This window comes from Saccoglossus kowalevskii, chromosome 11 (genome assembly GCF_978046115.1).
Source record: "Saccoglossus kowalevskii chromosome 11, keSacKowa6.1, whole genome shotgun sequence".
Classification (NCBI taxonomy): Eukaryota; Metazoa; Hemichordata; class Enteropneusta; family Harrimaniidae; genus Saccoglossus; species Saccoglossus kowalevskii.
This window is the reverse complement of record NC_140651.1, coordinates 6,938,972-6,962,058: the sequence shown is the minus strand read 5'-3', so window position 1 is coordinate 6,962,058 and position 23,087 is coordinate 6,938,972. Positions and strand designations below refer to the sequence as shown.

Genomic DNA, 23,087 nt, shown 5'->3' with positions numbered 1-23,087 from the left:
TCAACAGATATTGCACTACTGTAATATACAAGAAATATCAGCCGATGACTCCTTGTCTCTTGTACCAGCTAATCTAAATTTCATGTTTCCAATCTCAAAAGTTTCTTCAAGTCAGGCCATCAAATTATGGAATTATCACCCCCAATTGTTTTACCCATGCTAATGAAGACAAACACATAAAAGGAAATAAGATACAAAATTTATTTCTATTTACATAAATAAGACCCACTTCAGGTGGGATTATACAAACAGTAATCTAACTTACTATAACTACATGTCTCTGACAGGTCATTGAAGAGTATAAACCACGGTGAAATATGCAAAAAATAAAACAATGCTTCACATGGAATGTTATGAATCGATGTACTCAAACCATTAAAATGAATAAATATCCTACAAATATCTCTGGACAAATTGAACACTACGGTCATGAAATATTACTTTGTGTTCTGATCTACATGCATCACTAGAAGTATTTAAATATCCTTGTATACATACAATGCAATGTTGAAAATGTTCCAATTTAGCAATATTCAGATTCTAGTGTTCTGTCCAAAGATGATGGCAAAAAGGCATTTGTCTAGTAAATCATTTTTTAGTCATTTAAATAATGCCATTACTATATACAGATCATGCAGTGTTTACATAGACTAGGATGACCAATCAATAAATACATACATACAAGACATTCATTCAATGCAATAATAAAAGTATTCAAGTGCAGTCACGCAAGTCTTGAGAAACTTGCGACAAGAAAACATTATTATAGACCACTCACTCTGAGTGATACAAGAACAGACTGCTCTGAGTGATACATGATCACAGACGATAAAGTAGACATTGATATTTTTAGGTTTAAGTCTACATGTACACAACACTATATAAAAACTAAAATTCAGCAAAATGAGTACTTCAAATGTATTTCAAGCAGGAGCAACTAAAAAAAAAATGCACACTCTTTCTTCATCAGTAGTCTCCCATTAATTTTCCTTTTTTAGATTTGACTTCAGGCCTGACAAGAGAGAGAGAAAAAATACAAACATTGTATGTAATTTGGTTTCCACAATCGATATTCTTCAGAAGGGATACACTAGAGGGGTTTTAGTGAATGGAAGTATTTTTTTTTGCTGCAAATACCGTTAAAGTCCTATTATAAACCGCGGTTTATATTACAATGTATCAATTTAAAAATTGGGATCAAAAGCTCAAGTTCGGGGTGCAGTTTCTATTACGTACATATTGCAATCACTAAATGGGCGTGGTCATTTTTTGTCCACAACACATGCACAAAACAAACAATACACCGTACAATCTCTTGAATAGGCGTCGGGGAAGAGTGAAAGGCCTTATTTTGGTTCTAAAATAGGCGTTACGAAATGTTGAAAAATTACGATCAAAAAAAAATTCTACATGATACAAAAAATACTCAGTATTTTTAATGTAATATGCATTTATTTTTTTTAATTTTCTTGGTAACGAAAAGTATATTCTAACAGAAGTTTCAAATAAAAACACGAATGCACTGCTTAGTAGCAAATGATCACACAACGGTAGCTCGATCCGGCCATGCTGCTGGTCTCAAGTGAATAACTTACTTGTTTTCGAAGTGTTGATATTGGTGATTACAATAACGCACGAAAAATAAATTCGTTGAATTGTTATAAAATGCAAGTAAAATTCAACTTAGTTTCCCCGTAAGCGAATGATTTCAGTCACATGTAAACAGCCGATACGATATCCGCCATGCTTTTGAATGCTCATGTGACGTTTTATTGACCGGATAGGTCAAGTCGCTAATTAACCAATCAAAATGCTGGATGGTGCCCACGTGTCTAAATTACATAGCTCATTTAAATATGTTAATGACAGTTCAGCGACCTCATGGTGAACGCAACACGGAAGAGATTTACCGATAATGTAGTGCGATCTTTTGCCTTTGATTTCCATGGGAAAACGGCATGATTTTTTTTTTAAATCAAGAAATTATATGTTTTCGAAAGATAAATTATTCTTCAATGCTCAGTTTAATACTTTTACGGTGATAAAAGCTCATTGTCTAAAACTTACGAAACACAGACGTATTCAGAAAGAGTATTGACAGAGGTCGCCGCCAGAACAAAAGCAGTTTCATTGCCTGTCTGACATCTTATCACCGCTGAACAATAAATAGGTGTGAATAATTTTAGGCATGTTGTCGAAACAAAGAATAGGATTAGGAACAATGCCGTTTTGGAACAGCTGGTTGAAACAATGAAGACAGTCACGGTCTTGATGAATTGGGGGTGCGGTTAGTAATAGGTACTTTTCAAGTTTTCAATTTTTGTTAAGAACTCTTTAACCCCGAAGCCGGAATTGGGGGTGTGGTTACTATTACGTATGCAGTTTATATTAGGACTTTAACGGTATTAGCATTTGCTCAAGAACGTTTAACAAAGCAACATTTTTTCCAATATGAAATAAATGTATATTATGATATTGTTCTTTAGTTTTGATGACTATCAGAAGAATGGAAGAAATCCTTGCCGAAAGCTCAAATAAAAACACAACTTTTGTCAACTGACATCAAGCCTGGGGCTTTACGAGTACTGCAATAAATTCAATATGGGCAAATTGAGAATGTTATAAAGTTGCATTCCTACTTTTCAAATATACAAAACATTTCTCCCAGAACACATGACAACATGAAGTGTTAAAATGATGCAGTTGCTGAACATGACCTAATACTGTTTTTATTTTGTGTGAAATTTTGGAACTAATATTTTGTACTTGCTTTACACAGCACATTTCCAGTTTATCAAAACCAAAAATCATTCTATACTGAATTATCAAAATATAAATAATTATGACCATAGACACACTTGTTATAAGTTGCACTCTTTACTGCATTCAGAGCTTTATTAGTGTATTGGGAAATATAAATGTACAAATTTTATGCTTTTTAGCACGTCACATTTTTTGTTCAAATTTCCTTCTAATGTTGCAGTAATTCAAAACAAGAATGAATGCAACTTTTTCCTTGCAGTGTGCAGAAATGCACACCATGAAATATTTTACACAATAGACCCATAACCTCAATAAAGCTCTATCGAAGAGCATTATCACTTTATCCAACTTTATTCCAGTTACAATTGAGTGATATAAAAAAACACCATACCTGTGCCTGCTTTTATTTTTCCTTTTCTTGTGACCATGTGAATTTTTATGAATTTTTCCTACATGTGAACTGTGAGATACGTGAAGATTACCATTACTGCCAACACTACTGCCTAAATTGTGTGATGCCACTGAATGACTATTACTCTGCATAGCTGTTGTTGGCCCATTAATAAGTGGGAGGGCTTCTGTAGTGGGACTTGCAGTTTCTCCTGTCAATACAAGTACACAGGGAATAAACAAATTCAGATTTATAGGTACCCTTAGAAACACTTGATAAGTCTAGATGTTTACATACCGACATTGAATAACATTACTTTTATGTCCATTCATTGCCTTTCTCTAAAATTACAAGATACATTATCACACGACAAAAGTGAATATCATTCACAGTGGTGAGATTTGTGTGGAATACGTGTATTACTGATATTATACATCAGTGTTCTCCCCAGGCCTCTGAAGCGACACGGTACCGTGACGCTTGGAGACTCGGTCGTGATGCTTGCCCTTTGTCCGTGACGCTTGGTCACTCGCCAGTGATGCTTATGTTTTTGTTTACAAGTGTCAGTCTCGTCTTGCAAGTATTTAAAACAATAACATGTATTGATCGATTTAGGTAATCCCGCTTTTGTTAGCCATACAAAGACAGTGATAAAAACGGAAGTCTGCAATATGTTGCGAAGTCTTTCAAAGGTGCAGAGCCTCCAAATCAAAAAAAAAAATTAACTAGAGTAGCAATAATTTGCCCATTGCACGCAACGGCAACAATGTGACAAAACAAGTCACGGCGTACGTCGGGAAGATCAACCCCATTTTTGCTGCACTCTGATTTGTTATCACTCGATCGCCGGTGACATTAATTACCCCAAAATTAAAAAAAAAAAAAAGTGAAATTATGTCGCATTGGAAAGAAAAGTATGAATAATTCAACAGCAGACGAGACGGGTTGAGAAAAAACGAACTCTGACCTCTGGAAATACCCCATTCATAGGGTGCCTTAGTACAGAAAAACGCCGCCCTAAGGCGACATAATGCACGTTGCAACATTGTGACCGGTGCATGCTGGGTTACCAGGGGTTCTGATCGAGGTAACAAAGATGGCGGCGTAGAATGCATGAGTTTCCGCGATGTTTAAAAACAACATCTCGTTGGCGATTTTGATGTAATGCCTATGATAATCGTCAATGAATCGTTTTAATAAACAATTTGTGTATTTCACACCAAAAAGTCAGATACCGATGATCGCAATAGCAGCGGTGAATACCCGTCCAACGCAATGCCGCCAGCTGACAATGTTACGGTGATCGTAGCGTTGTACTCACAAGGTATATTGCAGTGAAAAATCGCCGAACTGCCATTGTAGAATTTTTTTTTAATTATTGATTTATTAATTTCAACATATTTCGATATTATGCCGATCTTATAAATTTAACCAAAAAATGTATTCCCCGACGTTTATATGAACCGACATTGACATGGGCTCTAAAAACTTGTACACAATGATGAACCAGTTACATCCATGGATAACAGTATATTCACTGACTGGCTATAACACAAGTTTTTCAATTTTTTTTCCTTTTTATGATGTTCCATTTCAAACTTTATTTTACTTGATACAAAAACATAAAATACAATGCAGTAAAATGATATAAAATTTATCAGATATAAAAATATCTTGTCTTTAATTAATTGTAGATTGACAATATTTGTTGGGAAAAACTGATTACTATGCAAATAAAAATTATGCAAATTAGATGCATTGTTATGCAAATTGGCCGTGATGCTTGACATGAAGTCTGGGGAGAACACTGATACATTATACATGTACATGGTAATAGGGCATGATAAACGTCATTAGTCTGTGTACTGTACACCAAGATAATCCAGACTTGCAAGAGTACTGATTTTAATGCTGCAATATGATATGCAATAACAATAACTCTTAATAATGGTGACTGGAAGTGTATTTTAAAAGGATATCGTTAAGAAGAAGAATATTTCTGTTGATTACAAAAACCCATTGGCAACTACGACTGTTCACCAACAAGCCTAGACATTATGCCCGATTACGATTAATTAGCACATAATCTGTAGTACATACATGACACAGTATTTAGGAATCTACTGGTACTTACTTTTTTCATGTATAGGTTCTGCTAGTCCACTGCATGCCTACATGTAAATTACAACAGAATAAAAGATAAGAAATAATACAGTTATCGCAGTCAAAATGCTTTTACACAGGCTATGAAGTCAAGTGGGCGCTATAAATAGTAGAAGACTGTCCTGGAAGATGTCTCAACAATGTTATTTAGTGACCTCTTATAAATCGACAGAATAAAAATGCTTAGATTTTCCATTTTAAATGTTTGTGATTGATATACTAATTACATGCAAATTATATATAAATTGTATGTGAATTGCCACCCTATTGTATTCCTATTCCAATTCCAAGTCTTGTTCATTCACCGGAAGTAAACACGCTGTTGGGTCATTGTTGTCGGCTGCAAGAGGCCTGTATCAGTGTATGGTCGAAGGGAGACAACTCGCGGTGTCTCCAATGTGGAATGCTCGTGACTTTTCATCAGTGCAATAGTAAAATCCGAAGTGGTTTTGAAGTAATATGTAACGATTAACATGATTAGCTGGGTTTGCTCTGACGGGCCAATCAGTGAAGAGCTTTCCTTTTTCTTTTCACCAACGGCGCCATTTTATTGTTTCAATTGTTAGCTGCGTTGAATCGTTGTTTACAAGTTTTATGCAGTGATAATGGTGAAATTGGTTACAAAAGACATCGAGTCAGCTGTTCGAGAGATCGATAAAGACATTAGGAACAAATTTCATTAGGCATGGCTTGACAAGGAAGCGACTTTGACCGTGCGAATCGGGAAGAAAGATGAAGTGGTAACTGAAAAATTGAGTGACTTCGTCGGCAAGTGCGAGGTCCCGGGAAAGGCGCAGTGTCTGTATTGTAAAGATCTAATTAACTACAGTTCTTGGACCCTGGCTACTTTACTTTCAGCTGAAAATTAAAAAATTCTCATTCTTATCCCTGAATAATATTATTTAGTAAAAGTGCATGTTCAAAATTCTAATCAAAGCAAACCATGAATTAATTTCTACTGGGCATGCAAGTTTTATTTATCAGCTCAAATACAAGTTACCCCTACAGTGTTTACTCTAGGATGCACGATTTTCCACCAACTACACTTTGTGTGCTCTTAAAAAAAATATTTTTTGGAGCGCCCTTTCCTTTTTTTAATGGTAGTCTGTGTGTGTAGTGGAACTGTGACGCACTAACTAACTTGCCGATAAAAACACAAATCATCCTCTCGCTTATTTTGTGTAAAATGATGTGTATACATTTAAAAACACTACCTTCTTAGGGTATGTGTACGCAAGTTGGAATAGTCTGCATCGATTTTATGGGATGTGTGTGTGTGGCAGGTGACGCGCCAAGCAACTTCAAAGAAATCAATTGTCATCCTCGCTTGTTGCATAATTTACTACTGTCGCATGTAGCATTCAAACACCAATGCTAGTTAGCGTGCAAATTTGCTAGTCAGACAAGCAGAATAGTAACATTGTGGTCTATTATTTTGAGATGTAAACCTTCAGCCTTCTGATAATCATTCATAAGTAACAGTATGCCATGTTTGTGTTTTTATTGTACAATAAAAAAGTTGTTCCACACATATGAATCATGTTTCATTCTGAAATTTCAAGATTGGTAACATGGGGTAAACACCCCAAGAGACAGACGCATAAATTTTACTGTTTTTAACCTGCCACAGGAGATAGCAGTCAATGAAAGATATTGGACACATTATCAACCAACTGCACTGGCTTAATTATCATGTTCATAAACAACCTTGTCTACACCACAGTCAAAGTACTGTATGCTTGTCTGAAAGCATTGCTAACTGACAAAAAATTAGTAAATTTGATAGCTTAATGCACTGCATTGGTGTTTGAAAGTTATGTGCAGTGATAGTAAAGTCCCATTACAGTATACAACACAGACTTATCACTTACCACATGTGATGTAATTGATGATTTAGAAAATAATCTATCAGCCTCTTTAAATTTTCTATTTCTTTTATCTGCTTTACTATTTGTGTTCCTGTGAAATAAAACAAAGTTGAAATTCAGTATGTTCCGCGAAAAATACGAAGTGACTGCAATGATGGAAAGAAACTGAATATTCATCAATAGTCCTAAATCTACAACCATTTAACTCAAAGAAAATAACACAACTTACTTGTTCGTAAGATACCTATCCCAACCTCTAATAATATTACCATACAAAGCAGTGTCTTCCAAGTAACTGCCTTCAAAAGCATAAATTTGCCGTTCTAAATTTGCTAAAGTTTCCTAGAAAAAAAAAAAAGTATAATGAAAATATACATATAATCAAAATAAATTACAAGAATACAAAACGGAACATTTTTTTTTAATTGCACAACTCGCAACAAGAAATGTAACTTCGCCCACGTTGCGTTGTTAAACATGAAAACAATCTGCGCAAATGCAACAAATTCTGAAGCATTGTGCGCATCCGCCATTTTTATTGTTAATTCAAAATTGTTCGGTTGACAAAACCTCAAATTAATTAATATCTGAACAACCTCGCATGTATTTAGTTGTTCGAACACGTAAATATATTGCTATATATTGGATTCTGATGAGATAAATGCGGACAACTCGCCAACTTTATTGCCCAATACGGATCGCGCCGAAACTCAACTCCCAATTTTTCCGATCACGTCGAAAAATGCGGCATTTATTCAAGTAAAACTGAGCTTGTGAGATACAAAACACACCGCGACCCTCATAAACGTGCACAAGAGTTGCACTCACCCCAATTTCAGCTCTTCTTTTTACCAACTCGGCGAGCTCAGCCCTCGTATCTGACATTTGAGAAGGTTGTTTCGCGGCCATTTTCATCGTTTTTCATAGGTGTGAAACGTACACACCCGGATGTCAATGTGTCGTCTTTAAAAGAATGCCTGCTATTGGTCATCCTCGGACTTATAAATTAGCATACTGAATTCCAGTGCGGGCAAAACATATTGGGGAATTCGTAAAATTTCATTCAATACAACTGCAAATAATATAACTTGTCAAATATAAATCAAAATTTTGACAAGTATACTCCGCCAAGGCAAATTCAATTCAGTTTGGTTAAAATTATTGCTGATGTACTTTTAACCAATCAACATTGTTGGTACTTGGGAGGAAGAATACAGCGCATGCGCTGCAACAAATATGTCTGCGCCCGTGAGGATACATGTTTTGTTTTTTATGTCGAAGTTTAAACTGTAGATCGCACGACTTGAGTTCACTGTTTTTGTAGATGTCACTAAATGCAGCAGTATGTTGCTAAGGTAAAGGTCACACCTGATTTTATGTATTTCTAAAGTTAAAGTACATCCTTCCTACGTTTTACAGAAGTCGATGTCGAGTGGGATTTAGATTTATTTATTAACACACAACATCATCCGGAGGGAATGAAAAGGGTTACAAATCAGATATTAGTAAAACAAAAAATAACTACATAAAAAGTGAAGAAACAAAAACCATAAAGAAAAAAAAATATAAAAATTAGAAATGTCTAATGTCTTTGGTTTATGAAGGTGCTGCTGTTTTTTAAATATTGTGCTTAAGGAATTGACATTTTCTCGTCACTTAGTAATGATATGAATTTATTTTTGCATTACTAAATTTGTCAAAATTTGGTATACATTTATTAGCTTAAATGTAAAGTTTTCATTGAAATGAGGACAATTTGTGACAAAATGTTGTTCATCTTCAACATGGTCATTGTCACACATATTGCAGACTCTGTCTTTAAAATCCAATCCTGTATGCCGGCCTGTTTCAATTTTCAGACAGTGGTTGCCAAGTCTAAATTTAGTTAAGGATTTGCGAAGTTTACTGTTTTTCATGGCAGAGCTCCAGAAGGAGTACCTACACTTTATGCAAATTTTTTTAAAATTATGCTAATTTATTCATGACGTAGCAGTTTCTGTGCTCATGAATATTCATTAATTTGTGGCTCAATACATTTTAAAAGGGGCGATATATTATTTTTGGGGGAAGAGTTAGAAAGGGGGATTAGCAATCCTTAGGGGGTCAATACAAAAGAAGGGACCCATTTGGAGAGCAGCCATGCTCCTCGTGTCTGTTGTTGCACGCGACCTACAGCTGTCAACTGTGTTCGTTCTTCGACTGTGTTCGTTCTTCGACGACTTCGGCTGGCTTCCACGTGGGGTAGTATTCTTGTGTTCTGTTTTCCTGACTTGAGTTTTTGAATCCGCTGTTTATGTTTTTAACGTCTTTCATGTCTTTTGTAGGAGTGTCCAATCCGTGATTCGAACTTGCGATCTTTTAGTTCCCAGCGCACTGTCTTGTCCACTGTACCACGAGTGTCTTCACACAGGAGTTAGGATTTAAGTCCTATTCATAGGAGCACTGTCTTCACTAGCATTCAAAAATCTAACTAAACATACTGGATAGAACCAGCGATCGCTCACATTGCTGTCATAGTACAAATCAACTGAGCTATGTGGGTGGTCATGCAAATTAAATAATTTGTTGTCATATTTAGCTTTATTGCCAAATGGTGTTTGCGAGAAAAAGATGGGCAGGCAAGGGAATTGAACCCAGGTCCTCCTGATCACTATGTAGAGAACTGACCCACAAGACCACAATGGATTAACTGGATCTGTTTGCATTTGATAAGACTATATAGTGTGTATATATATAGAAATACAACATATTTCTATTATTGAGTTACAATTGTCCAAAAAATTGCCAATTTTGTGTTTTTACTTGTGTAAACTACATGCATGCCATAACCCGTTAGTGTACATCTTGCCAATTGGGTGTTTGCCATTTGCGTTGCCCATACCTGACCCGACCCTAACCCTAATGTCAAGACACGTTCCTGTTAATAATTCCGTTGCCCATACCTGACCCGACCCTAACCCTAATGCCAAGACACGTTCCTGTTTATAATTGCTCAATAATGATACTCTGTTGTGCACTGTCTGCGGGTACTGTAAAATGACAAATTTTCATTGGGTGTAATTTTCACTGATTTACAATTTCAGGCATATTAAGTGGGTTTTAAATTCACGGTTTCGTCATTTAGATAATGTGTTCTATGCTAAATTGTACATATTCACTGTGTTTTAATTTAGCGCATTTTCCAGTCAGCGAAATAAGCTAAATTAAAACCCAGTGAATAATTACCCCATTTACAGTAAGTTGCATTGATGTCAACTGATTAAACAAGTCGCATTTAAGTAATTTCCACTATTAACAAGTGGTTAAATTGTGACAATAAATGTGTGGACAAATATTTGAGATTATTTTTGGTGTAGACAACTCTCGTTTAATTATTTTACACCATTACAAGTTGTTAAATTGAGAGAATAAATGTCTCAACAAATATTAAATACTTAGTTTGATGTAAACAACTCACGTTTGATTAATTCCCACAATTACAGGTTGTTAAATTGAAAGAATAAATGTGCGGACAAATATTTTAGACTTATTTTGGTGTAGACAGCTCTCGTTTAATTATTTTACACAATTCCAAGTTGTTAAATTGAGAGAATAAATGTATGGACAAATATTTTAGACTTATTTTGGTGTAGACAGCTCTCGTTTAATTATTTTACACCATTACAAGTTGTTAAATTGAGAGAATAAGTGTGCAAACAAATATTTTAGACTTATTTTGGTGTAGACAGCTCTCATTTGATTAATTCCCACAATTACAAGTTGTTAAATTGAGAGAATAAATGTACGGACAAATATTTTAGACTTATTTTGGTGTAGACAGCTATCGTTTAATTATTTTACACCATTACAAGTTGTTAAATTGAGAGAATAAATGTGCGGACAAATATTTTAGACTTATTTTGGTGTAGACAACTCTCGTTTAATTATTTTACACCATTACAAGTTGTTAACGTGAGAGAATAAATGTATGGACAAATATTTTAGACTTATTTTGGTGTAGACAGCTCTCGTTTAATTATTTTACACCATTACAAGTTGTTAAATTAAGAGAATAAATGTGCGGACAAATATTTTAGACTTATTTTGGTGTAGACAGCTCTCGTTTAATTATTTTACACCATTACAAGTTGTTAAATTGAGAGAATAAATGTGCGGACAAATATTTTAGACTTATTTTGGTGTAGACAACTCTCGTTTAATTATTTTACACCATTACAAGTTGTTAAATTGAGAGAATAAATGTATGGACAAGTATTTGAAACTTATTTTGGTGTAGACAGCTCTCATTTGATTAATTCCAACAATTACAAGTTCTTAAATTGACAGAATGAATGTATGGACAAATATTGACCATTATATTTGTGAGTAAATACCTGTTGTTTAATTAATTTCCACCTCTACAAGGTTGAGAGAATAAATGTGTCGACAAATATTTGATACTTATTTAGGTGTAAGAACTCGTGTTTGACCAACTTCCACCATTGCAAGTTGTTAAAATAATGAAATAAATATACTGGTATCATTGGATATTTGATTTAATTGTGAAACTTTCTAACAAAATGTTAACTGCTGGCTTCGAACCCTCAATCAACAATTCCGCAGACACGGTATAAATTCCACAACACCACAGAAGATATTCGTCTGTTGCCTGAATTGTTTTCGTAATATAGGGAACGCCATCGACACTTTAACAAAACTTACCTTGACTTGGGTCTTGCTCATCTCATGTCACAATCTGGAAACTGTTGAACAAATTGCGCGTCGTCCAGTTTAAGACGTTAGTTATTTTATTATTTATTCATTCAGTTTTGTATGGTGGAGTTTTGTGAGGTTTATTATTTTTTTGCGACGTTCTTTGTTTACTTGTTTACGGTTTGAAAGATTTCAGTTTATTCGATTTACGTTTTTACGGTAGCTCTGAGCGGGACTCGAACCCACTGTCTTTTCAAGCTGATTTTGTTTTATTTTGATGGCACGCTTGTGTACCACGCCACGACGTTGGTCGTTAAGTGGTGTTCATTTTTCTAACTACTCCAGTGTTCCGATGAGTTGAACGGAAAAGCCAAAACGATTGCTGGTTTCTGATTGCTTCGGTTCTGGTGAGTGTGTATCTAGTGTGATTCGAACCCATGTCGTTTGTATTGGGCGTTTTTTTATTTTCCATGTTAGCTACGCCGTAATATGCAACCACTTCCCCGTTTTATTGTGATTTTGAGTGTTTAATGATGTCTTCCTCACCCGTCACGCCATGACCCAGTTTCAACCACACGGCCATTTTGCAACACAGTTCGTGACCCTCGGCGTCACCCGACTGACTATATGAGCGTTCTGTTCAACTGTTAAGCTAGGATTTATTACCGTTATTATCATTATATTGTCACGTGATTTGTTTTACCTTATGTGTAATGTCTTAAGTATCTTTATTGTAATTTGTATATACCAATTCGTATATACCGAGGAAACGACCCCGATTGAAGGTCATGTATTTTATGACGTCACCAATTCGTGTGTAGGTACTGCTTCTAGATCTGTGCCTTTTTCATAATTGTTAAGTAGTTTTCTTGTTCTATTTTGGTTTTAAACATTTTCTTAATTATATAATGCTTTGGTGCAAACAGTTTACGATGCAGACTGTAACATTCATCAATCATTTGTTCAAATTTCAGCATTTCTGTTTTTACTAAGAAAGTAAAGTGGGAGTGGTGAGAGTTGGGTGTGGGCGATGTAACGTTGTGTACCAGTCCCCATCTGATATTTTTTTTTTCATTGTCTGATCAATGATTTTATTTGGGCTAGATTAGTTTAATGATGATTATGTATTTCCATAGGTGTATGTAGAAGTTTTGGGCTTGCTCGTATCATTTTGTATGTGGAATCTTTTTTTAACAAACTTTTAACTTCTTTAGTTCCACATTTTCCTATTGTTGGAATACTTTCATAGTAAAAACAGAAATGCTGAAATTTGAACAAATGATTGATGAATGTTACAGTCATAAAATCTTTGCACCAAAGCATTATATATATAATTAAAAAAATGTTAAATTTACTTCTTTTGGTTATTGAAGTTGCTATAGGTTGCTAGAATCATGGAGCTGAAGGTAGTGGGGATAATGAATTTGGTTTGTAATACAACCTTGGTATATTTTCTGCTGCATTTCATTAGAAAAACTGCATATGGCATGAAGCAACCAATATACATGTATGTGATCACTGTGCAGTGTGTTCAACATCACCATGGAAAAGGAAACTTCAAACGACAATCCTGTTTCAACCAGCAGGCATGGAGCCAGTACAGTGAAGAGGATTTATTCAAAATACTTTCAGATGCTGTCACGCCATTATGGAGATTACCATATCAACAACAACTACAATTAAAATACAGTGTGAATCAAGATATTCTCAGACTTTTGACTCAGAGAACTCATTACATTGGTGATAGCGAACATTTGGACTTTATCCAATTTTCCAATAAGAATGATGGACTACCTTGTGTTATTGAAAATACAAAACCATCTGTAAGTATTTACCAGGTATACCATAAATATTAGGTAATATAGGTATCAGGCAGGAGTGAAAGATCAATTTGGTTCTAAAATAGGCGTCTAAAACAGTTGGAATTTTATAATATATAAGTTATTGTGCTACATGTAGCAATATTAGTTGCAGACATGCTTTATATAAATGACAGATATGATAAATACATTTTTTTTTTCATGTGCACTTCTGTAAATTCTGTAATTTATACTTTGGCTTTTGCTGACAATATTGAGAATTACTAGCCCACAGTGACAACTGCAGGTGGAAGGGGTGTGGCTGCAACTCAGAATTTTTTTTTATATATATAATTTTTTTTATATAAATTATCATTTTAGAGCAACTGAAACAAAATAACATAAATGTGTAAGTGAGCATTCCACAGGCACATTATTGCGATGCAAGACAACAATATCAACATTACCCTGGCCAAGATCAATATTTGTTGTCAATCATTCATTGACCGTACAAAATACTGTGTTATCTAATTATTTATTTTTACTTTCAGCCACAAACAGAAAGCACTAGGAACAAGTGTGAACTTTCAGTTGGAGTAGGTTACCATGGTGACAGGAAGACAGTTGGTTTCTTTATTGGACAAATGCGAAGTGAGTGTTATGTTGTCAAGTTTTCTTTTTACAAGACTGACAAGAAAAATGATGTTCAGTGCAGTCCAAATATATATTGCCAGAGGCCTATCAGATTTCAAAACATTAACCTCTCCATTGAGATTGAAATCCAAGTTTTTCTAATTAACTTCTAGTCAGTATGACAGTGGCTCTTCATGCACATAATAAATAGACACAGAAAAAGTTGCCTATAAATTATTTAATAACACAGAAGTTTAAGCAATAATTTCACATATGTAACATGTTATTATTGTCCATCTTGTCAGGCATGACATGGAGCCATTTTGACCATACAGAAATGGTCAAAAATCAATTTGTATATTTAAAACCCTGGAGCAATTAAACCATATTTGTTTGCACACAGTGGTACAGATCAGTACCAAAAACCACATAAGTGCTGTCCGACAAGAAAGGTTTTCCGAACAGTGTCATCTGCATCAAAAACAAGACTAATATTGTGGTTTCATTTTTATACAAAGTAGTTCATTTTGTTACTTTTACAGTGACGCATTACTTCTCTAATCGTAGGACTAATTTGATGCCAGCAAATGATTTTATAGAACCTAAAAAAAAAAATCACTAAATAAACATTTTTGCATCAAATGAGTAAATGCAGGATATTATGTCCAGATCACATGACCTAAAAAAATTAGAAAAAATAAATTTAGCTTTTTCAATAATTATGTTTTTGTTAATTATTATTTAGTTTTATTGTCTTGATTCAAGAAGCTAGGGATGGATTTTTAAGCTTCTTCATATAGTCATTGACTTTGTTGTTTACAAATAGAACAAAATACAATGTATAATGAAGTGGAATTCATTTTCTGTTTCCCTTTCATCACATAACAGGTAATTCATAAATTCTGTTTTAAGCTGGAGTTTTTTGTTTTGTGTGACTACCTGTTTCAGTCTTCAAAAATGGTTATCTAATCAAAGTTTACTTAATTGTTCACGTAATTCAATATTTTCTAACTTGGTAAGGTATTTTTCTAGTTTAATGTCATAATTGAAATTTCTGTAGGTTCTTAATTTATACTTGCTGCCTGAATATTTTGTTAATATTTGTTATTGCCATTAATTACTAGAGTATTTCTGTTTCAAGTATATAGTGAACTGTTTCTCTGGATAGTTATTGTCTCTCTTATCTGTGCACCTGTAATAGTATTTTTAATGTGAGCTTGGTTGGTGTTGTCAGTTGTGATTCCATTGCATCGTACCGTTTGGTTAGACTGTCAACAGTCCTCGTGCCTAATGTAATTGTGTATCCTAGACATTCCCGTCTGCAGGCTTCTAGTTGATATTTATAATTCATAGTTGATGCTGACGTAACGAAATAAATTATATTAACATAATGTATGCAAATTTATTCTAAATGTGACTGACCTCCTGAACGCGTTGGTTGTTCACGTTATGAACACAACAAATACAGTCACTCCAACCAAAACAACAAAGAAAACTATTAAATTGCATTGTTTGAGGCAGTCAAATAAAAAATATAGAAAACCAGAGGAGACTGTTTCGTGGGATCAACTGAACTACAACATGCAAAAAAATCAAATTTGTTGTGACAGAGATGATCGATTTACAGCTTGCTGGTTTGTACCGGTGCAGAAAATCAGGGCTGTGAGCATCGACTCTGCATAAAAACATGGATGAGTTCAGGAAGAAATTTTAACAAACTAAGCGAAAATTATTGGAACGGTTGCAGACATTTTCCTGAAAGTGGGGGATCCCTGGTTTCGAAACGAGTTCTTTTTGACAAGACGAATATCAACATGGTACGCTGATGAACACATCTATCCCCTCTGTGTAGTTTGCGATAGTGTCTCGCTGGTACTAGTATACTTTGCAAGAAATATCATGGTAGTCTAAATGTTCCAGCTTTATAATGCATTTGTTTGTGTCATGATATCAAAAACTGCTATTATTATTGAATAATTTGTCTGCTGGGGAAAGTGTCGTGGGCAGTCCTGGTATCTAGCAATCCCTGGCCTTTTTCACAATTGACCACGATAAAATGATAGACTGGTAAGAAATCTTACCAGTAAATTGCAGCCCTGAACATTATTGGTAATTGTTTATTTATTAGCACAGCATCTCTTAGAAGAGAGTTATTAATATTTAATATGAGATTTTGGTGTTTACATAGTAGTCTTTTAATGCAAATATCTGGTGGAAATCTGCCCGGCTCCCCATAGATACCCATTATGGATGTATTTTTACACACTCCTAGAAGGAACCAACAGTAGTTGAGGTGCACCTCTTCTATGGATGTATTTTTAGACACTCTTAGAAGGAACCAACAGTAGTTGAGGTGCACCTCTTCTATGGATAATAATAATAATAATAATAATAACTTTATTTAATTAAGCGCAACAATTCCAACATATGAAGATCAAAGGCGCTGATACAATAAACAATCAGTCAAATATTAAAAGCACATTTAAATAAGTGCGTTTTCAGTCTGGATTTAAAAATGTCTACTGAAGGACTAGAACGAACAGACAGAGGTAATTCATTAAAAAGTTTAGGACCTAAATTTTCAAAAGCACGGTCTTTGTATAACACCTTGGACTTTTTACTACACACCTGACGAGTTTTAATAAGAAACTTTGATTCAGATCTTAAACTACGACTAGGTACATAAAATTCGATTAATTCACATAGATAATTTGGGGCAAAACCATACAAAGATTTATACACTAGTAAAAGTAATTTGAAATTGATTCTTTGTACAACTGGTAACCAATGAAGTTTAATAAAAATGTCTGTAATGTGGTCATATTTTCGAGCACGAGTGACAAGGCGGGCTGCTGCATTTTGTACACGAATAAGAGGTTTTATCTTAGTTACAGGGAGACCAGACAATAATGAATTACAGCTGTCTAAGCGAGAAGATATGAATGCATGTACCAACTTTTCAGTATCAGATTGGGATAATGATTTACGAATACGATTAATATTTCTTAGATGGGAATATCCAGATCTACAAATAGTAGAAATGTGTGTTTCCATAGATAGCTGCGAATCAAACAAGACACCTAAGTTTCTAGCACTTGACGAAGCACTAACCAATTCTTCACCAATTGCGATACTAGACAAAGGACACGAGTCTTGTGAGAATCTCCGAGACGACATGCACACAAATTCAGTTTTCGACACATTCAAAAGTAGGAAATTACAAGACATCCAATCGCTAACGTCTTGAATACATGTCTGAAGTATCACCCGGGCGCGAATTTGATCATCTTCAGAAACCGATAAATAAATCTGTGTGTCATCGGCGTAAAAATGATATTTTACGCCGTGACGTCGCAATAACTCGCCCAATGGACGCATGTACATTGAGAACAATAATGGCCCTAAGACGGAGCCCTGTGGAACACCGGTTTCTAATATAGACGTCATATCAGAAAATACATTTCCAATTTTCACTTTTTGAATGCGGTTACTCAAATACGACTCAAACCATTTGATGATGAGACCATTTAAACCAAAATTTGATCTCAACCTATCGATGAGAATCCTGTGATTCACAGTATCAAAAGCGGCTGAAAGATCCAAAAGTACGAGAGCAACTGAATTCTTAGAATTATCAATACTGCATAGTACATCGTTAGCGACCCGCAAAAGAGCCGTTTCAGTGCTATGTGCGGTCCGATACGCTGATTGAAACTCTTCATACAACGAATAATTCTCTAAATGTTGTTTCACTCTGGATGCAACGACACGTTCAAGGACTTTAGATATAAAAGACAAATTAGAAATCGGTCGATAATTTTTCAGCATGTTTGAATCCAACGATGCTTTCTTGAGCAGAGGTTTAATCAGCGCACATTTCATTTTCTCAGGAACACTTCCAGTGCGAAGTGATTCATTTATGATATCTGTTATAGGTGAAAGCAGGATAGAAAGGATCTTTTCATCTTTTAATATATTAGTGGGTAAACAGTCCAAATCGCACGAAACCGACGACGATTTTTTTATAATTTTAATTATTTCATCCTCCGTGGCTGGTTCAAAACATTTCAATTCATCACCAGAGAACTTGTGCAGTTCGTTAAAACGGTTTCCATTCAATAAATTTAGATTTAGTCCTTGATTGATTTTCTTAATCTTATCCACGAAAAACATGCTAAAACGATTCGCTAAATTTATTTTGTTATCGTGAATCGGCAACGCATTCAAATTATTTGTCGAGCCTAGAAGACCATTTACGATGGAAAACAGTATTTTTGGATGTATTTTTAGACACTCTTAGAAGGAACCAACAGTAGTTGAGGTGCACCTCTTCTATGGATGTTTTGTAGACACTCTTAGAAGGAACCAACAGTAGTTGAGGTGCACCTCTTCTACGGATGTTTTGTAGGCACTCTCATGAGTGACCCCATAATTCACCACCAGACATTAAAATTGGGCTAATGAGTTTGTCAGATAGAGAGGAAAAATTTGTAGTTCCTATATTTTGTTTGTAACCAATTTTCTCTTTGAGTAGAAGTAAATAAATGCTTTTTGGCCTTTCTTCGAGTTTCTCATGGCCTCTTTAAAATTTTCCATTTGAGCAAATACCACATCTAGATGCATGTAGTTGAATTTGTTAACATTACTATACATTACATGTAGCATAAATGGCAACAGCCAGGTAATTTTCGAAAAACCATAGTAACATAGACGCCCTTTACTCTCCCCCTACTGTAGCAAACAGAGAACTTTATTATCCTTGGTTATGTTACTTATATTTTTTACTTTTCAGAAGGAAATGTGCTTTGCGTTTCACCAGATAGGTGCATCAATGTCAATGAAAAACACAAAATGGTTGCCAAAGTAAGTACACGCATAATAATAATAATAATAATAATAATAATAATTATTACATATGTACTACAGTTTATTTTGATTCGTCCCTGAAATCAAAATCGGTATTTCCACAACCCATATGCAAATGAGGTCTGAGAGCAAACAAAGTAGTTCCTTCAGGAGTACAGTTTTTCGAAATAAACAATATTTAGAAGTATGATATTTTCCCCTTGGGGTACATGAATATACTTGCCGAGTGAAATGAAATTTGAACAACAGTAACGGTACTTTTAGACAGTCACTTATTTTGGCCCAAACTAATTTGCATATCACCCATGCAATAATGTTTTCGGTATTTTCACGGTCGATATGCAAATGAACATGGTATTTTCATTGGCTTCCGAACTATTTTTATTTTGTAAACACATTTTCGTCTGCTATTTTTATCCAGTTCAAATCGTTCAACAACATTTTTGGCATGTCAGATGTACATCACATGGAATACTACGATTGGGAGAACTTAATGTATGTTGACCACCTGGAAACTGAGTTTTATAAACCTTGAAGGGCTCTCAGAAGATCCACCAGCAGTAAAATCAGCGATTACTATGCAGCCGCAACCATCAGCATCGAGATACCAGGTTTCTGCTGGCGACGTTGCGGCGTTACTCAGTTCCAAATAAAAAATACCAACGCCAAAAGAGCAACATTTTAACCGGTAATCAAGACTCAGTCAATCCACGACCAGCAAGCAACATCACACACGAAGTTGTAGCGTGCAGCTCAGCGACAACCGCTGTCAACGGGATGTCAGTGGAGTACCGCAGTTGCACGGCATGTTTGTCAATGCACAATTCTGTGGCGGAACTTTTAACTTCAACATAAACTGTGTATCATAGTCGTCCAGTTCAAGTTCTGGTTCTGCCGTGGTCCCAACTAAACGTCAACGAGTTATTTATTCGGACAGTGACTCAGATTAGATGTCTGATTATTTTAATTTCAAACAAACAGTGACACGCGTTCTCCGGGCGCGTTCTACACTGACACGCGCTGCTAGGGCGTAACACTTATATTGGAACATATTAATGGGCAAGGGGGTTCCCCGACCTAAATTCCATCCCGGTTTGCACATTCTTTCTTTAATACGAAATAATCAAGTATGGAACATATGTAATAATAACAGAACCCCACACCCTCCCCGTGGCTTTCGCTGCATATGGAAGTTATTTTCACTCAAGATGCGGTGTATTCTGCTGTACTTTCACTCGCTTCGCTCGTGAAAGTACGGCCGCAGGATACACTGCATCACTCGTGAAAATAACTTCCATACGCAACGAAAGCCACAGGGAGGGTGTGGGGTTCTGTCATATAACTTTATTGCAACCTTAGAAATACAGTATCAGATTATAGCAATAAAGATGAAATACAAACAACAAATAATGACAAAAAAAAAAAAAAATGATATTAGTAATTTATCTTGGTCAGCAAGAACTAAAATGATGCCATTCAAGATAATAGTTTAATTATTTCACAAGTTCACCAGAATACATAGCATGATCGATATTCAAATTAGAGCAACACATTACAACCAATCAGAAGATCACTCATAGTGGGTATGTTCCCTGATTGGACCAATGATTCCAAAGTAATTCATTCAAATGCGACCATCACTCTGAAATAAACAGAATAATATTTTTTTTCAGATTAAAATTATCACTGACCTCATGACTAACTGTCAATTCTATTTTCAATTGTTCTATGATGTATATTAGCGTGCTTTTCTTTACTCCACTTATAAAAGGATTGTAACAGGATGTATAGCATTGTGCAACTTTCTTTTATATTATCATTCAGGTTTATGAAAAATTTCTTAGAAGTTCATCGCTGGATGTAATGTTAGATTTCCAAGATGGTGGATTTTGGAGGCATTGTACTGTACGAACCAACCTTAAAGGTGATGTCATGGTTGTTGTCAAAATACATCCACAGAATTTATCAAAGGTGGGTTTTTATCACCAGACTTTTTCCATCTTTGAATCTTTATCAAATATATTGTGATTTTATTCTAGAAATTAGTTCTCAGTACATGTTGGCTGGCTTGATTTTAAAAAATTCCAAGCTCTATAGTGTGTATGGAAAAGCAAACTTGTTTAGTGACAGAAAATGTCCAACAAAAGAGTTATATATCCAACATTCTTAAATGATTAAAACATGTACATTTCAATCAGTTTAGCACAGATCTATCACCATCAAACTCACATGACATGCGTATATTTGTACATCTTTTGAACACATGTTGTCATGAAATTACCACCTTCTGGAATAACTACATTTTGTACATGGAAAACCATCTATTGAAACAGGTTAATTATTGTATACAAAGATGAAAATAAAAAATAAAAACTCATCTTAAGTTTTTTAATAGTCATAGTAGGTGATGTAACTCAGGGCAGAGCAAAATTCCATATGACCTTTTTATAGTGTGACATCACATACTGCCAAACTGAAGGAGCTTCCAGGTTTATATACGGCATGATAACTACAAGTTGTAGTAATAATGTTTCATTTTGGCAAGCTCAAAAAATTTAAATAGCAAAAAAATCATGACAAAATTGGAGCAAATTTTAATGAGTTGAATCGCATGCGGCTCAGATTTATAAGAAAACTCAAGTAATCACTTGTGTCTGCTAACGTAACCTATAAAAAAAATCATGGCATTATATAGATTTGTTCAAATACAAGTGGAGTTGATTTTCACCAGTGGATGCTCAGTAAGAGTGAACAAAGTGATAATGTCTAATATTTTTACACTGTATAAACTGAATTGGACTCTTCTATATTCCCAGTGTTATCTCTTATTGTAGGATGAACTAAGGAAGCATAAAGATGAACTGAAAAACCATTTCCTTCACAGTCTTAAAAATGATATCACATCATTGTATATTCAGGAAAGGTACATGTATACTTTATTTCAGAATTGACTCTATTTTCTTGACTAGTCTGCAAATTTTTTATATTTTGCATGTCTGTTTTGTACAGTTTGGTTTAATCTTTTCTCCAACGGACTTTCTTGCCAAAATTTATCTGTGCTTTTTAATTATATTCTTCATAATTCTGGAATCGAACCCTTGTTTTTGAGCCAACAGAGAAAATTTGAGTCATTTTCCTGTTTTTACTCACAAAATTTGGCTTGTGTTGTCCCAATCTTTAGAAGTACAGTTCAGACTATAAACAGAACTATGAATTTGTGATGAAAAGGGAGAACTGGTGGTGAAAAGGTTAGAATGAGTACATTTATATATATTTGAGTTCCACTGGCATCTATTATATTTTTGAAACACTAGACTGTACCTAAACACATTGAGTAAAAATTTGTGGAAACATTTTTTAGTTTCGCTCACAATGCGAAAAAGCTTGAAATCTATGCACCAAGAAAACAAGAAAAATTGTGGCCTTGTTTTGCGTGAAAATTAAATCGCCCTATCGACGCTACCTCCTACATGAAAATAAATGAAAAACCCATTTATTTAAGGGTGAAAAAGTTTACTTATCAGTTACAAGTGTATGTTTTGTTTCATTCCGCTTGCATGCTGGAAGCGTCTACGTCTTGTCTGTTTTTTGTAGTTTGCTAGTTGATCGCGCTTGAGGTAAGTAAACAGAGAGCCAGGACAGAAAGTCGCACACCGGCTGCTCCGTAACTGGGGCCAGCAATCATTTGCATATAACATCAACAGTGACTTGTCAATCAAAGAGCAACGCAAACAAACTTTCGGGACTTTTAATCACATACGCGTGCCTCGGTTTCCTATATTTAAAAATTGATTTTTGAGTATGTTCCAACAATGACAATGCTCCGACTATCTAGTGAGAAAAAGCAAAAAAAAAAAAATTCACGAAAAATGCCCACGAACCTGCATCTCTACCTTAAAGAACAATCTTAAC

General features: G+C 34.9%; 2 protein-coding genes across 2 annotated transcripts in view; one reads left to right on the top strand and one right to left on the bottom strand.

The window, feature by feature from the left end:
- Positions 1-177: 177 nt before the first annotated feature.
- On the bottom strand, positions 178-8,159 carry LOC100367678 (chromatin modification-related protein MEAF6-like). The gene is made up of 6 exons (XM_002736063.4): positions 8,014-8,159; positions 7,415-7,527; positions 7,189-7,276; positions 5,289-5,325; positions 3,155-3,365; positions 178-1,012 (listed from the first exon to the last, which is right to left on the bottom strand). Exons 1-6 carry the CDS (start codon positions 8,098-8,100, stop codon positions 967-969), a joined length of 582 nt encoding a protein of 193 aa, XP_002736109.1. The 5' UTR covers positions 8,101-8,159; the 3' UTR covers positions 178-966.
- Positions 8,160-8,427: 268 nt separating this feature from the next.
- LOC102808143 (uncharacterized) overlaps positions 8,428-23,087 on the top strand; it is a 49,872-nt gene continuing 35,212 nt past the window's right edge. The window contains exons 1-6 of the mRNA XM_085505691.1: positions 8,428-8,540; positions 13,349-13,700; positions 14,228-14,327; positions 19,102-19,172; positions 21,000-21,146; positions 22,010-22,098. Of these exons, the coding sequence (XP_085361817.1) occupies positions 8,530-8,540; positions 13,349-13,700; positions 14,228-14,327; positions 19,102-19,172; positions 21,000-21,146; positions 22,010-22,098 (770 nt within the window). The 5' untranslated portion in view covers positions 8,428-8,529. The remainder of the gene's footprint in view (positions 8,541-13,348; positions 13,701-14,227; positions 14,328-19,101; positions 19,173-20,999; positions 21,147-22,009; positions 22,099-23,087) is intronic.